Source organism: Hetaerina americana, unplaced genomic scaffold (genome assembly GCF_022747635.1).
Source record: "Hetaerina americana unplaced genomic scaffold, ioHetAmer1.1.p SCAF_45, whole genome shotgun sequence".
NCBI lineage: Eukaryota > Metazoa > Arthropoda > Insecta > Odonata > Calopterygidae > Hetaerina > Hetaerina americana.
The window spans coordinates 3765153-3783348 of record NW_027287041.1 but is presented as its reverse complement, the minus strand read 5'-3'; the positions used below and the strand labels follow the sequence as shown (position 1 = coordinate 3783348).

At 33.9% G+C, this 18196-nt stretch overlaps 1 protein-coding gene across 1 annotated transcript; it reads left to right on the top strand.

Annotated features, from left to right (window-relative positions):
- The first annotated feature begins 2208 nt into the window (after nucleotides 1-2208).
- LOC139693252 (zinc finger protein 83-like) lies at nucleotides 2209-11313 on the top strand. Its single transcript, XM_071591358.1, has 4 exons — nucleotides 2209-2398; nucleotides 2824-3036; nucleotides 6892-7015; nucleotides 9781-11313. Exons 1-4 carry the CDS (start codon nucleotides 2237-2239, stop codon nucleotides 11097-11099), a joined length of 1818 nt encoding a protein of 605 aa, XP_071447459.1. The 5' UTR covers nucleotides 2209-2236; the 3' UTR covers nucleotides 11100-11313.
- The last annotated feature ends 6883 nt before the right edge of the window (nucleotides 11314-18196 follow it).

Sequence of the window (18196 nt, the reverse complement as noted above, 5' to 3'; positions counted from 1 at the left end):
TTAAAATGCAAAGGAATTGAGTGATATGGAAAAACGGATCTTAATTCGATCAGATATATGTGTGGGTATTTTAATGTAATCTAGTAATAAAGGGAAGGAAAAATAATTCCGTTTTATATAATTTTATTAGCTAGTGAAGAATCACGGGCATTCTTTGGTATTATATACAAATCGAAAAAACTAAAGAGGACTAATATGTTCCGATCATTCATTTGATAGACCTGGATCAAAAGATTCAGATACGTTTTGCTTACGGTGGCTAAATGTAAGAATAACCCAGTATTTATGCAAGCGAAAGTTATTGTGCGTTGTAGAAATATAGTGTATTAAAAATATTACAAGTTCAATGTTACCGACTTTTCTTTCTAATCCTATCTGAATAAACATCAAAATAATTCTTCGACCCGTAGGAACGGGACTTTGACGAACTGAATCTTTTTCTGGCGATGTGAATTGATGTCAAGTTAACATTAAACGTAGTTTGTTATGGTTAATCAGATAATTAAGATCTCAAAATAAGCTTAAGGTAATTTTAACTGTCAATGTTACGTGATACGTAAAATAATTTCCAATGATCATATGTTCTGACCCAGATAAAGGTCGACTCTTCTCGTATAAATCCTTTGATTTACAAGAAATACCTGAAATAAAATGAACAGATGAAGATCGAAACGCAAGTGCCCAGCTGGGAAGATGTTTTGTTTACTAAGGTTGTTTTATCGATTTTGAACACTAATTCTAGTAAATTGTGAAAGAAAAACACCTATTCCGCCTTTTATTCACTCTCTTACTGGATTAGACGTGATTCACCGGGTGGGATTCGTCTACTTGTGTAATGTGCGGAATTGTGATCCACTCCCTCCAAAGAGTCGGTCATTTTTATCGACCCTTTTGCTCTTGCACATGAACTACTGTGTTGGAGAAAAAATAAGAAGGATGAAATGCCAATCGCAAGTTGACGTAGCACTTGTGTTGTACTGTTGTGTTAGTAATCGAACTATTTCACGTAATTTTTGACAGATATCTATATATTTAACGTTATATTGTCCGGTAAATCATCCGGCGTAATCTAAAACGTTCATAATGTGTGATAAAATTGATTTTTTGGTATGCAGATTGTGTTTAAACAGTGGTGGGCTTCTGATAAACATTTTGGATAAGAATAATAAATCGGAATTTATGTTGGAAAACACTATAGAGGATTTGATAAATGTAAAAGTAAGTGCATTGTATGTGCGATGTCCTTTCTAAAATATGTTTTTAAGATCTTCGTTGTACTTAAAATCAATTAGTAAGGTATTGGGGAAAAAGAATACGTAAGGTATTGGGGAAAACTATAGTGATTAGTAGACAAGAGTAGATTTCAGCATTATAATGTCAAAATATTGTTTTGATGTATTTTATCAGGTTGTGGAGGATGCAAATTATCCCTGGTTGATTTGTTCGACCTGCATCGAGAAGCTTACGGAATTCCGGCTATTTAAGAATCGATGTGCAGAGTGTCTGTTTGTTTACTACAATCGTATCCAAAAGGGGAGCAATCCTGTGACGGACGGCTGGTTAACTAATCGACAAGAGGTCAGTTGCATCCATTAATTTGAAAGATGTAACAAAATCATATCTTGCCCCAAAAGAATATATTTCGTTGCATCTGTGTTGATTTATATGCTGTACAATTCATTCCCGTATCTCATAATGCCTGTAATTGATAACTTTGTTATCAATCACAGGCGTTATGATGTGTTGCACAAATGTGCACTATTTGAGTATGTAAGCTTGGAAAAGTAATTTTGTTTAAATTACTGTTCATTTCACCACTCCCAAACCGACATATGCAAAAGCATCCTATCTTTTATTTTAATGATCTTGCATCTTCAATGACCATGTTCCCGCACTGTTCCTAACTTCGCTCCATGTCAAAGTAAATGCGATCATTTTTTTGAACATCCTTTCATTACGCCCTGTCATATCTATGTATAAAATAATTCAAATCATTCAAGAACCATTCTTATTTGACATTTTCACACTACCGAACAGTGGGGTTGGGTTCGATTCCCTTATACTTCTTAATGGGGTCCACGGTAATAGGTGAATTTAACATAATGCCTTGAAGGACTTAGTATTGGGTGAATGCTACCATCACCTACCAAACTGACTGAATTTGATTACTGTTTTTATTGTTTATAAGGAGGTGAGTGATGTCCTGACCCAAGACAATAATAATCCTAGAGAGGATATGGTTGATGGTACATCTGACAAAGTGTGGGCATCGAGTATTACCAGTGAATCTGTTGTACATTCGGTGGGAACAGCATCAGTTGAGATGAAGAACCCATATTCACCCTCCCATGGAGTGAATTTGATGGCCGTTAACAATTGCAATGAAGTGAATATTCAGGTGAGTGAATTGAGCTGTTTTCCATTGCAGTCATAACCAATTCAATGTTGCAAATTAATATTATTTTTATAGTGTCTTGAAAGTGCCTTAATTTTTTAGTGTCTTAATGGTTTTTCACTTTGGCATGGTTAAGAAATGCAATGGGTTTCAAAGGCTCTGTTCTTACCTCCTCTGAAACCTACTCTGAAATGGTGAACCATCATATGATAATGTTTATTCCATTGAATGAATGGTAGATGCATGCAATTTAAGCACCTGAATTCATAATTGTTAATTTTTTTGCAAAATAGTGGATACCAAAATTGTTTTCAAGCTAGAATTACATGACCAAGTTAGGCCAAAACGATTTTTGCCATGAATCATTTATTTTTAAATGTTAATTAAATACCATTATTAAATCATGATTTTTATATGCTTTGAATTAGTTTCCTTGTGAGATAAAGGAAGAGATTGAAGACGAGACCATCGCCAGTGATGCTGTCGACAGCAGTGAGTTAGATGTCCAAGATGACATGATCATTGTCAAAGAAGAAATTGATACTACCAGTGGATGCTCTGTTCATCTGAAAATTGATACTGGCTCATCAATGCAGGAAGGTGACAGTCATTGGTCGGACAATGAAGATTCAAGCCATTTGGTGAGTGCATCTATTCATTTCAGGAGCATAATTATCAATCTACACTTTAGATCAAATTTTCTCTTCCGGCTCAAAGTGGTGTTATCATCGACAGATGTAATGAACATTTTAATTTTCTCGGACTGATTGGGCAAAGATCACGTAACATAAATTTTGTCTCCCAGATTTTGTGTATAGGGTCAAATTTATAACCATAATGCCCTCGGTCGATAAGACGCAGGATGAGTCTGCTTTAAATGCTCTCCCATATATACAGGGTGTATTCCAAAAGTAATGCAATCACATTTCCCATGCCACTCCTATTATAAGGAGTGGAATTGAGTCACTGTTGGTAAGTAAGAGGGACTCTAAGCTATGCCTCAAATTCAGATTCAGTGCTCTCCAAGTTGTGGAAACAGCAGGACATCAGTTATTGTGCGCCAACCAGCAATCTGTATTTACTGTAAATTTGCTGTAAATATCATGCTATTTACTTAATTTTTATTAGTATTAGTAATTATTTATTGGTATTAGTGTTTAGAAAGAAGACTACTGTTTTTTGCTGTATAGCATTATCCCAATGGTCTGCATATGCAATGCTATTCAAATGAAAATGAGAAAAGCATTGAATTTCTGCTCTTGATATAGGTGGTGTATTCAAATTGATAAATGTAGAAGTGATTTGTTAGTTTTTTAAGAGGAGATAAGATATGCCCAGGATTCTATAGCAAATCAAAGTGTTAGGATAGATAATGGCTATTATGTAGCATTACATGTATTAGGTTTGCGTGAAAATTAGGGCAGGATTTAATTTTCAGAGTAGGAAATAGACAGCCTGTGCAACGTAATGACTGTTCAGGTAAGTCAGAATTGTGGATATGCTGGGTGTTTGCTGGGATGACTTAGTTGTTCCCTTCTTTATTATTTTTAGCATCTCTACATAGAAATCATATTATTTGTTCTTTCCATGAAACAAAAATTTATTATTTGTAGCCAGGTATTCGATGCATTCAGTGGGCTTGGATAGGCTGGAAAGCCTTAAATGACAGGAACACTCAGATATGTGCGATCTCTCAGATCTATCTGTCTGTTGCTTGATGGTTTTGTAAGGTTTTTAATCACCTTAACAGAGAAGTGGTCATCAAAAATTGGAAGTAGGAAGCAGGTTGATTAAGGATGGGATAGATAAGGATCATGATGGTTTTGAATAAATAGTATTGGTTATGATGAAAAGGGAAATGGTGATGTTTAGTTGACTAATGTACTTGGCAGGGCCAAAGATACAGTAAAGGCTAAGTTCACAGATTGTTTAATTTTATGGTATTTGGATAAAGAAGTGATGATAAGGTAAGGGCTCTTCAGGCAGTTTGGTTCAATGAGAGGAGTATATCGGGTTGAAGGTTTGAGAATTTTACTATTCAGCAGTATTTCAGGGTAACCACATTTTCTGTGACAGTAAAGTAGCTGGTCCATGTATTTTTATCTGGCGGGAAGTGTTCTTGTAGAAACAGAAGCCATAGACACAGTGAGAAGGGGATGAAAGGTTTTGTACATGATGGAAGGCCACAGTTGAAATCAATTCATTGTTGATAGTTGGTAAGTTTCGTTCAGACTGAGTTAAAATTATTTTTCAATGTGTGAATGTTGATAGATAGGAAAGTTATATTAGAGTCAGATATAGATGAATTGAAAGATACTGGAAAAGGAGAAGAAAAAGACATGACAGTACAGTTTGAGTGTTTGTTTGATGAGAAAACTTATGTTAAAGTTTACCCATAAATAGATTGGCATATGCATTCACTGCATTTTACAAAGACCCTTTCAAAAATTGAGGTCTTGCAATATTTTTTATCCTTAATGGTAATGGCATTACTCTGCATGAGCTTCCCGGCACTCCTCCTACCCTTTCACAAAGGTCTAGTCACAGGATGTAACATCAGAAGAGATTCCACTGTAGACCTGTGGGTAATTGAGTAAGTTTTGCAAGGGTTAAGGCATCTTCGCATACCCAAGCAAGTGAGTGATTGGTGGGCCACTGGCGCAGAGGGAAACCTCTTGTAAGCCTCAATAGAGTATGATTGCTTGAGACTAACAAGGATCGATGGTGCTTAATATATCCAAGCCAAATAATTTGTAATTATTTTGTTTTTATTATTATATTACTTCTGACTAATGGGCCACTGGTGCAGAGAAAACCTCTTGTAAGCCCTGATCTAATGTGAGTGCTTGAGACAAGCAAGGATCACTGCAATATAGTACATCCAAGCTAGAGGGGAGGTAATTATTTTTCATTTTTTATAATTTTTAATTTCATTTCATTTTATGTGATTAGTGAGTACATGCGACAAGCAACGATCGATGCTGATTGATACATTCATGCTATAGAGTTTGTAATTATTTTGCCTTAATAATTATATTATGTATGACTGATTAGCCACTGATGCAGAGGGAACCTCTTTTAAGCCCTGATTGATTGTGAGTGCTTAAGACTATCAAGGATTAATGTGATTGAGTACATCTACAGAAGGTACAGAGTGCATGATTATTTTTCATTTATTATGTTTTTTAATTTTATTTCAAGATGAGTGATTAGTATGCCCCGGACGCATAGAAAAACCTCTTGTAAGCCCTGATAGTATAAGTATATGTGGCAAGCAAGGATCAATGCTGCTAAGTACATCCAAGCTAGACAGTTTGTATTTTTTTGTTTTTATTATTTGATAATAAATGACTTATAGGTCACTGGTATAGAGGGAACTTCTTGTAAGTCTTGATTGAATATGATTGCTAGAAAGTACGTGATTATTTTGCAGTCTACCATTTAATTGTACTAACCATTTATGGTATCGATTTATTTCAATTATTTTTAGTTTTTTATTTTATTTCTTATTGGTTATATTCAGTTATTTGTATATTTTTAAAGATTTACTGCTTATATTTTCTCTAATTTCCCTCAACCATCCTTTGCCCATTTATAAGAGTACAGCTGGTGTTGACTCTTCACATTATATTTGGAGGTTATTGGTTTTCTGAATTTTTGTTAGCTTATAAAATAAGGGTTCTCAGGATTATGCAAGTATATGGTAAGTTTACAGAATATGAGAAATATTTAAGTACTATTCAGCAAGTTAAATCATTATCAGAAAGTAAGAATGAAAGATCTATTCAAACAATCAGAGATAAATTTAGCATGATTATGGCTGACATAGAAAAGATCCAAGAGAATTGAAAGGAAATATGTGAAAAACCATTTGTTACAGAACTTAGGCCAACATGGTAGCACAGTAAAAAAACTTGACTTAGATAAAGACATTTGGAAAGAACATAAAAAGAACTGAATGGATAAGACCTAAGGTATCCAAGTTTATGCATGAAAAAGTAAGCTTACAGTGAGGAAGATAGCTTAGGTCCAGGCATATCCAATGTTGGCATAGAAGGGGCTTTAAAGCAGATTAAGTTAAATAAGATGGAATGGATAGACAATGTTTGCAGAATTACCTAAAGTTTTGGAAAATATGAGAGAAAAAGTGTATAGACTGATTAATAGTGGGTGTGAGGATGGAATCTGGCCATAAAAAGTTTTGTGATAAGTTTTAGTTCCTTTCCAAATAAGTTAAAGGTCATATCATATGAAGACTACAGAACAATTAGTGTGAAATACTGTACATCTACAGTGTTCTTCTTTGGTTTGTCAAAAAAAGGATAGAATCGAGCAAATAATTACTTAGGGGATTTTTTTCATGAGCTATCAGCTAAAATATTTATTATGTTGCAAACAAGTTAACAATTTTTTTATCTTCAAAAAAAAACATGTCTAGCAAATATATTTTTCATGATATCCTGAAAATCTGTGATATTTTTTCTTTGATCTTGCAGGATCCTTTGGAAAATGCAGAAATAAATATACCCCCTGAAGAAGAAGTTGATATTAAGGATGATTGTGATGCTGATATTCCTCAGATGGAAGTAAGACTGGGAGGGGAGGTGTTGCAGGAACAAGGTAAGGAGAGCTAAGGACTGTGCTGACACTTCACTTTTTCTACTGTCTGGTGTAATATAACCATTGGAGATTAACTCTTGCAGTACTACTAAGGTTTTTTGGAAAAACTGGGTTAATTTTTTAAAATTGTTTTTAAAATAACAGAAAGGCCATTTAAAATAGTTTGATAATTTGCAAAAAAGATGTTTATAATATCATTGCTTTTAGAATGATTTATAAATGTATATTATATTATTTATTTAGCGACTCAGACTAGATCTTTTATTAATCTTGCTGTATTTTAAGCCTTTTCTTTTGTTTTGATTGAATATTTTTATTTTAGATTTTATCAGTTAAGAATGATAACTGAAATAACCCAAAACAACCATTCCCCATTTCAATATCTGGTTTTCACCTTTCACCAAAGCATTTGTGAGAAATATTAAGCTTTTTAAAAAATTAACATGCATAATTTCATTATTTATTTATAAAGTCTACACAATGGATTTGATGAAACATTAAGATTGGAAAAAGACTCTCCATCTCAGGATGTCCTCCTACAGGTTTTTTTCTGACAACAGTTTTGCCTGTGTTTCAATGAGCATCTTCATGGCAAAGTTACCTGATCTGGTTTACTTAAACCTGAAGTTGCTCATTGAAACACAGGCTAAACTGTTGTCATAGAAATAACCTGCATGGTGATATCCTGAGAATGAGAAGTCTTTCATCTGAATGCCACAAAAATCTATGATCCCAAGATGAGAGTTAGTTTAGTGCCTTTTAATTTTACCCTAAGGTCCTCATGGGATATTTTGGTATGGCAAAATAGACAATTGGCTTGGTTAGCTTGATTAAATTTTGCCGAAAGTTGATATTTTTTATTTTAGTCTGTAAAAGTATACATAAGTCATTCAATGAAACCAAATCAAAAGTAAGGAAAATTAATTTTTTGAAATAATTGAATTTAAGGTCATTACATCGCACTGCCTCACGATTGATCTTGTCAATAAGTTATCAAGATAAGCTATGACACATACAGGATACCTTTAATGCTGCAAAAATTTGTTGTAAAAATTTGATTAATTAGTTTTTTCATGATACTAAAAATAATTTTAATTAAATACCTTCTGAAAAATGCATATCGAGTTAATTATAATTTATCATAATAAGTTGCAAAAATAATCTGCCACTAAGTAATTCATTATATTTTAGCTAAGAAAGCTATATAATTTATCTTCCCAACGCAATCATTGAATAGTTGGAATCATCTGGAAATCCTAAGATATATAGGATAACTAAAACTAATTAATCGCACAACTTCATGTTAACTGCAGCATACTTACATTTTCTTAGTCCTAATCTTATTTTTTTCTTAATAATGTCATATCATTGTTATTGATTTATTTTCTTCCATATATTAAATGCATCAATATGAAATTTCCTTGATGATAAAAAGGCTTTTTACCGAGAAAAATATATCATTCTTTAAATGATATATTTCCTTTCCTGTGTGCTTTTTAATGCTTCAGAAATATTCTTCTTGATTTTTTTGAAGTCCTTGCATAAAAAATAATGGTTTTGGTATCAGGGTAACACTAAGTAAACCCATGCGGAACATTTATGTGAGACAATTATAAACCCTTTTATTAGATAGTTTCCTTTATTGGTTGTTTATTTGCAATTAAAAAACTGAGTTCATTTTACTTAAAGGCTATGCTATATTCCTTTTTTTTGCTCAGTAATATGAGTTTAAATCCAATCAATAAAATATTACCAAGCAAAATAACACTGCTTGTGTCCGTTTTTTATTAGGCAGATATTGAAGATGTTGTGAGTGAATTTTAGTACAAACTTTATGTACTTACAAAGGATAAGGTTCTTATTGATTAAGCATGATGGGTGAAATAAGCAATTGACATAACAACAGAAAGAGTAAAATTTTGCAGATAAACAAAGGAGGACCCAAAGTTTACAGAAATTGTGATGCAGTATTCAATTAGAGCTGTTTCAGTGGAACATTATTTGTTTTGGCAGAAAACATGATGGTATACTATCCAGAGTAAAACACTGCAGTATAATTTTATTTCCCATTGGGTGAATTGGCCTTGGAAGCATTTTTAATGCTCAAGACTTGTTATACAAAACTCTTTTAAGGAAACCCAGAGTCTATGAATGATTTATCCTTTTGACAACCAATTCAATTCGAAAGACCAATCCCATTCAGGCTACCCTTCAATATCAGCAGCTGATGACAGTACAATGCACTCATTGGTGAAGATCATCACAGAACCATTGATTAACTTCGGTAACTTTTTGGAGGATTTTTCTGAATTTTCGCATATAAAAAAAGGTTTGCATACTTTATTGCAGCCAAATTGGGCTCATACCCTTCTCTTTTGAAAAATTTGCAAAAACATTTTGAAAAATAATAGCATGATATCAATTCTCCACTCCCACTGCCCTGAAAAAAGCACATTGACACTGATGAAGGTAAAACAAAATGTGCTCGAAGGCATAATTCAAGTCAGCATTAGGTAATGACAAATATTTTATTCCTTAGATTTCAGCCTAGCTGAAGTTGATAACATACACACATAGATGACTTTCTACAGGAAAAGACTACACATTTGGTTGTATAAATTCATGCACACATATGTGAGCAGGCATACCTATAACAATTTATTTACATTTATATGTTTATCCAAACCGGTTTAATCAATTTTTATTATTGCAGGAATATATTATTAAATGAATATCTACTTTGCCTTATCCTTCAAATGTTTCAGATGATTACCAAAAACAAGATAATACAGGAGAAAATGCATCAGCCACTGAACTGAATGTGTATGACATTTGCACAAAGGTATTTGAAAAAAGGGACCTTCCTCAAGATCATGTAAAAAATTTGCACCTTAACAAGGTGATGCAATTCAGATGTGATGTTTGTTTTGAGGTATTTAAGGAAAGAAATGACCTTGAAAGTCATATGAAATTGTTGCATGCTCTTAAGAAAAAGCACCAATGTGAATTCTGCTCAAAGAACTTTCTAAATTTAAGTAAACTCAAAAGGCACATATCAACACATACTGTGGAAAGGCCATTTCAATGTGCATTATGTCTAAAAGGTTTTGCTAAAAAAATAAATTTACAGACGCACATGTTGACACACACTGAAGAAAGACCACACAGATGTGAAATATGTTGCAAGCGATTTAATATTAAGAGTAGCTTAAAGAGGCACAAGTTGACTCATACTGATGGAAAGAGGTACAAATGTGATGTGTGTTTAAAAGCATTTGCTTATAAAAATGTTCTAAAGGATCATATATTAACACATACTGTTCAAAGGCCACACAAATGCAACATCTGTTCAAAAGCATTCAGTCGGGGAAGTCATCTGAGGTCACACATGATTACACACACTGGTGAAACACCACACAAGTGTCATATTTGTTCTAAACCATTTGCAGCAAAAGGTGCTTTAATAAGCCACATGCTGACACACACTGGTGAAAAGCCACACAAGTGTGACATTTGTTCAAAGGCATTTGCTATGAGAAGTCATTTGAAGTTACACATAATGACACACACTGGCGAAAGGCCACACAAGTGTAACATCTGTCCAAAAGCTTTTACCCAGAGCGGTGAACTAAAGTCACACATGCTGACACACACTGGCGAAAAGCCACACAAGTGTGACATTTGTTTGAGAGCTTTTGCTTTGAGTAACCATCTAAAAAGACACATGAAGACACACACTGGTGAAAGGCCCCACAAGTGTGACATTTGTTCAAAATCATTTCCTGTGAAAAGTCATCTTAAGTCACACATAATGACACACACTGGCGAAAGGCCACACAAGTGCAAAATCTGTTCAAAAGCTTTTATCCAGAGCAGTGAACTAAAGGCACATATGCTGACACACTCTGGTGAAAAGCCACACAAGTGTGTCATTTGTTTGAGAGCTTTTGCTCTGACTCATCATCTAAAAAGACACATGAAGACACACACCGGTGAAAGGCCTCACAAGTGCAATGTCTGTTCAAAAGCATTCATTCAGCATTGTCATCTAATCTCACATATGATGACACACTCTGCAAAATGATCATAAAAATGTAAGATCCTAGAGCTTATTACACTCTATAGAAAGGATTGTAAAACTTTAATAACAACTTTGTAACAAAGTGATATTATTATCCTGTTTTATGTAATTTCTTCAATTTAAAAATAATTGAGAAAGTGACAAATCTCAGCAAAATTATGTATATCATGATTACATTAATCTAAAGAGAAAAAATTTCATCCTGTAGGAATTAAAAATTCATTTTTTTAAATAATAATCTTCTATTTCATCATTAACTCCAACAATTATACCTTTAATATTTGGATTTCCTAAGCATGAATTAATTATAGGGCTTCCATGGCAATATGTAAATTTTATCACATATTTGTCCATCAATCATACCATGATTGTCATTAATAAATTCATTTCTGTGCAATCTACTATGTTTTGCACAGAAAAAGGCACATGTAATTGTAAATAGATATTAAGTAAATACCTATTCATGAGTATATGGCCACCATTGAACATTCAATTCTTTCTGGGACATATTGTGCCTTGGGAGAAGACTTTTGGAAGACATAAGAATGCAGATAATTGACTGATACTTTGGCTCATATCAGATTGAATAACTTTGCCTTATGTACTCTTGAAATCATTTAATTGATATTAAAAATGTATTCATTTATTTTAATTTACCTGTCATTTTTAATGAAAAGTTCTCTTTGATTTCGTGAAATAATGTCTTTACTGTGAAATAATGTCTTTACTATTTTACACAACAGCAAACTTATATATGGTTATTCATTGAATAAATATTTGATGGAGAATAAGTCTATTTTTATTAAAATATTCTAGAAGTCCTGTTGCATTGATTTGTGAGGATAATTATATTAAACTGTACTGTTTGCTTCCATAGCAGTTGCTTTCAACTTGCTTCCAAAGTCGTAGTTGATGGGTCGTTAAACTTGTTTTTAGAGAGGAACTGTTGAAATCTAAATGGTCAGTAAAAAAAATGTGTCATTTGAGTATGATTTCATTACAAATTATTTTAAATATTCGTATCTCAGTATCTCTTCTTTGATAAATGTATTTCTTTGAAAAAGGGAAATGTCCTTCCTTTTCCTTTTTCCTGTTTTTAGATTGCATCCTCAATCATTTATTAGAAATGAAGGGTGAAATGTCATGACCACTGGAAGAAAACGGAAGAATATTGACAGAAATGGGAGACTTTGAACAGTGCACTTGCACACAATACAGCTTTGCAAGCCCAAATCGAGGACCTGGAGGCTTAACTCCACAGGAAGTTGGCCACAGAAAGGAAACTAGAAGAGACAGTGAATTATTTGTCTGAGAATTTGGAAAGGGAATGGCATCAGAATAAGTAGCTTGTTCTGGAGAATGAAGTGTTGAAGTGGAAGGTTAATGAGAACAGTAAGCTAATTGCATCCTACTCTGGGCAGTTGGACATGTCATCTCCTATGACTGGCTCTATGATGCCATCGTCCAGTCCAAGCACTGATCATCATGATATTTCCACCATGGTAATTATCCACTGTTGAAATCATTAAATAGTTAAAGGGATAATTTGCATCCTACACCAAATAGAATGTGCCACAACCATGTATTAACAATAGAATGCACGTAACTCTTCTCGCCTAAACTTCAATTTACGTTTAGACAACAGTGTTCAGAGAATATAAACCTAATACCAATTCATTTAATATATCTTACAAATTAAATTTTTGAAACACCAAAAGCAGACAACTAAACTTACTTTGGCATCTATTAGATCCTCTATCGCATGTTCCAACATTTTTTGGAATTTACTATTGTCGCCGAAAACATTGATCAACAGACCGCGACTATTTAAGAACAATCTGAATACTTCACATTCATGTTTATCGCACGTTATGAAGGTTTTAGAGTACGCCGAATGATTTACTGGATAATCTAACATTAGAGGAATATTACAATATGTTAGCATTTATTGAACTAGTATTAATATTTCTTAACACAGGCGAAAAAACTAAGTAAACAATGTTACAGCAGGGCATTCGCATTTCATTTGTTATCTGTTAAACTCATTTGAGAAGTGATGTTATGGATTGAAATAAATGATCTTAGTCCGATCCCAAATATTTGGGTTTCAACAGGAATGTATCGAAAAGCATTAAAATGCCATAATTGATTAAAATCCTATGTGCTAAATTTGAAATAAAGAGTATCAGGGCAATAAATCCTTATTTCAATACTCTTACATATATTTATAATGAGAATCATGTGGGACTAACTCATTTTGCAAAAAAGTAACAATAACGTACTTTGAAGGGGACAATATTATGGGGAACGCATTTTAGCAGCCGAGAGGAAGTAATGGAAAAATCGCAGGAAGCACTGATGGACATACCGAAAACCGAATATAAAAAATGTTTCGAGGATTGGATCAAGCGCTGGCATAAGTGTGTTGCAGTCGATGGGGATTACTTTGAAGGGGACAATATAGATTTAGATGAATAAACTTGAATTTTTAATTTTCTGAATAAATTCCGGGAACTTTTTGATCAAGGTAGTAGTATTTTCACCATTTCCACAATTTTGTTTGGAAGCCCTGATTCACCACCAAACTTTGTGATTCCAAGGTTTTCATCCCAACTATCACCAAAATCCCTATTTTCTGATGTGAGCAGGACAGTTTAGCTCAAGGAAGAAGAGAAAAAGGATGATATGGAGACCAATGAAGAGGAGGAGGAGGAAAAAAAGGTGAGGGAGACAAAAATAATGAAGACAACAGCAAACTGAGCATTGAACCGACACCCATCACTCCTGTGGCTGTGCCCTGGTGGAGACGAGCGAGTCTATTTCGTGGCTAGTGGACATGGATGCAGTCATCTCTGCCTCCAGCCTCTTGTTGCAAATGCAGGCTGGGGACATATGGCTTTGCTGGGGCAAAGTGTGTGGGACAGAATGGGAGGAGAGAGATTGAGGGGATGACTTTCCTCCCCAAAGTATATCCCAGCATCTTCCCACATCCCTGCCTCTCCCTTCCTCAAACCCAGGCTTTCCATTCAGTTATCCTATTTTTCTAACTCAATATTTGCTACTTTTAGCTCCTTGACTGACCCCTGGCACCAACTTGCTCAATTTGGGTCTGGAACAGCTTTTGTCTTCTTCCATGCCAAACTCTAGCCACTTGGCCCACACAGAATCCCACATTATGGAACTCAGCTGGTCTGAGGAGCGTGAACTCATGCCTTCAGAGTCAGAGATGTGACAGAGACAGGCAGAAGTGTGCCCTGGGCTTTGTGGGTGGAATAGATTCTTAAAGCATTTGGGCTGAAATGAAAGAGAAGAAGAAATGAAATAAGATCCATTCGAAGAAGTTATATGTACATAAAAGTGTGTATGGGGGCGAAGGGGGGGAGAGGTATGGAGGGGGTGATTTTCCTCCCCAAAGTAAATCCCTGGATCTTCCTACACCCCTGCCTCTACCTTCCTCAAACTCAGGCTTTCCGTTAAGTTATCCTATTTTCTAGCTCAATATTTGCTCCTTTTTCTTTCTTTGAATCAATAAATATTCTATATAAATAACATGTCATTGAACTTCATTGAATATTCATTGAAAAACCTGTGTAGCTATGTCTTAGATGGACCCTGGCATTACAAAATAATGAGCCCTGAAACCCTGATATTCATGATATTATATTTAAGAATGGACAAAATAATGAATGAAAATTTAGATAAAAGTATAGTCAACTTAAAACTATCAACTGATAAATTATTATTGGTAGAAGTGCATATCGAATCAACATCCTTGATCATCCTACTGGTCTACATACCAAGGAATCATAAGATGAAAGAAATTGATAGGATTTACCACCTTTATAGGACATAATAAATCATGAGTTCGTGCAGGAAAATATGGCAGCATTTGTAACATACGATAATACAATAGTGATTTAAGATTGGAATGGGATAAAAGGTAAAGAAGAGATGGTGATTAGGTTGGAGACTACAGTAAATGCACAAGAAATCACCACATAAGGAAAGGAATCGACTTCCGCAGGTTAAAGATGGGGATTAGCCGTTACCTACGCCTTGTTTTGACACTAAGAGACATAGGTATGCATGAAAATTGCCAAGTGACTCAGATACAACTTAGTTAAATAATTAATACTGAGATTTAAGTAGAATCAAGCATTAAAAATTATATAATAAATTAACACAAATGAAAATAGAGTAAAAAGAATTGTAAAAATGCTGTCTGAGGCCGTGGAAAGTCTAAAAAGTAAGGGAGGAATTGGTGCACTATATAGTAATGCAGGCTGATTGTCATTTGTCTGAAGTCATTGGCCTGCTGGTCATATTAAACTTTCAGGGGGAAGGAACTAGGAAGGGAGAGGACGTGAAGAATTGAATCAATTTGTATAAGTGCATTCAATATTTAATTTATTTTCCCCTAAAATGTGCATTATTTTATGCTGGAATATGTATGGTTACCATATTACCTGCCTCTTCATTCTCTGACCAAGGACTGCTACCTTCCTGTATTGATGCAACATTTGATGAATAAATATCCCGAACTAGAGAAGTAGATCATCTAACAGCAATGTCAACCTCCTCTTCGACAATGATCATGTCATCTGGGATGCCACAGCCCTCTTATCAATAGCATCACTGTCAATAATCTCATCATAAACTCGTCAGAATACTCTTTCTTGGTTTCACCAGGAATGTATTGCAAAACATTAAAATGCCATAATTCATTAATATCCAAAGTCAAAATTTATAAATAAGAGTATCAGGGCAATAAATACTTATTTCAATACTCTTTCATATATTTCTAATGAGAATCATGTGGGACTCACGCATTTTGCAAACAAATAACAATTTTACCTAAACGCAATTAAATGGCTGGCATCAACTATTCATAAAAGAGATAACAGGAAGGCAGATTGATTTTTAATCGTCTCGCTTCTCGTTTATAATATTATTGGGCTAAATAAATATATGATGAATACTACTTAAAAAATTAAAAAGTGCTGACTACATTATTCACCCAAAAAGCCAATTTTTTGCTCACTGTGCAAGTGTTTATTTGTCATTCGTGGTGGAAAGTCAAGGAAACATTGAATTTTCTTCTTGACATTTGAAAAAATCAAAACCATCTATCTTGACTAATTGTCCATAATTTTAAACTCTAATTTAATGTTAACATTATTCCATCCTAAAAAAGTGGTGTTTTCGATAACATTTAAATGACTCCGTTTGAAACAGTAAAATGGTTTTCCTACATATTAATCAGGGAATATGTCATGAAATATTAATTTTTAGCCAAATTTGTCTTCGTTATTTATATCGTTCATATTATTAAATACAACTGACCTCTTCTGGATTGGTTATTACGCATTTCCTTGAAGGATAGCTTCCCCTCCTGGATGCGATTATGGAAAAAAGACACTCGGCACATTGACGATAAAGCAGCCGGAATTCCGTTAGCCTCTCCATGCAGGCAGAGCACACCAACCAGGGATAATATGCATCCCCCACAACCTAATAGACTCTGCCATTAACATGTATTAACATCAGATTTCACGTCTCGCCTAAACTTGTATATACATTTGGACAACAGTGTACGGAATACATAAACCAAATACCAATTCATTTAAGATATCTCACAAACAAAATTTTTTAAACACTTAGCAAGACAACTTAACTTACTTTGGCATCTATTAAATCCTCTATCGTATTTTCCAAATTTATTTGCAATTTACTATTCTAGCCGAAAACATTGATCAACAGACCGCGACTGTTGATCAATGATACGCCCAATGATTTACTGGACAATCTAAAGTCAAAGAAATAATGCAATTTGTCAAAATGTTAGTTAACAAACAAAAGTTATTAACACAGTCGAAAAAACTTTATACAAGTAAACAACGTTATAGGAGGGCATTTGCATTCCGTTATTCATTTGTTGTACCCAATTTAGAAGTGATTTTTTCCATTGATATGGAAATGAATGATCTTAATCCGATCCCAAATATTTTGGCCTATTTCAATGCAATCAAGCAATTAGGTAAATGAAAAAAAGTCAACCCTTTTACACATGTTTATCAGGCGATGAAGTATGACAGACATTCTTTGATATAAAGTGGAAAACAAAAAAAATAATTACATTCTATGTTCCGTTCATTCATTCGACAGATCTCGGAAATTTCTTGAACATATAATTTAAAGGGCAAGCGAAATAGACTTATGAACTTACTTTAACATCTACTAAACCCTCTATTAACTTTTCCAGCCTGAAGTGTAAATTAGTCTTCTCGCCGAAATATTAATGAACACTTCACGACTGTTCAAACACAATCTGCTAAGTTAAAATTCTGCTTTATCGGAAATGCTGACCGTTTTCATGTATACATAAAAATTGAAATAAAAACAAACTATAGGAGTACAAAGCCGTTCTTCAAACATTACTTCACACAGCATTTAAAGTCTTCAATATAGCAATAACACATAAAATACGAAACTCGTCTGCTGGCCACTTGCATTTCGTACTTCATTTGTTAAAAAGTTGTTTTGATTGGAAAAGGAATGGGTTGGTGTTAAAAGACAGCATCTTATTCCAGATCACACATATGAAAACCTTTTTCGCGATTACTTAGATTTCATTCAAGGCTGAGTCATGGAAAATTGGAGTACGCCTTTCCTAAGATATTCTTCAGCTCTTGTAGTATCAATAAAATCAGTTGAATAGGCATAGATATTAATGAATTAAAACATTGCTGTTACGTTCTTTCATTTCAATGATCCGTGTCAAATGATTAACAATAAGCATTGTTTACGATGCAAAAATTCATGATTACCGAAAAATACAGGCATCTATCAGCCATCGTAATCCTAGAGTAATGAAATTATATTATAAGTTATACTGTTCCGGTTTTTTCATTAGATTTCTTTAAGAATACTCGTCAAAATATATTATTCGATAGTTGACGTCCCCGTTTCTGAAATTCGAAAAATGTTATGACCTATATTCCAATATAGATTAGTGACGTCTTGCTAATATCATTCATTTCATTAACCTAAGGTAAATTTATTTAAATATATTCGGTTATGATCATACATATTTATATAAT

Excerpts from the sequence above, each read along its gene's own strand:
- LOC139693252 (XM_071591358.1), top strand. The coding sequence starts at position 2,237 with ATGGTTGATGGTACATCTGACAAAGTGTGGGCATCGAGTATTACCAGT. Across the intron at positions 2,399-2,823 it reads GCAATGAAGTGAATATTCAG|TTTCCTTGTGAGATAAAGGA; the intron begins GTGAGTGAATTG and ends GCTTTGAATTAG. Across the intron at positions 3,037-6,891 it reads ATGAAGATTCAAGCCATTTG|GATCCTTTGGAAAATGCAGA; the intron begins GTGAGTGCATCT and ends TTGATCTTGCAG.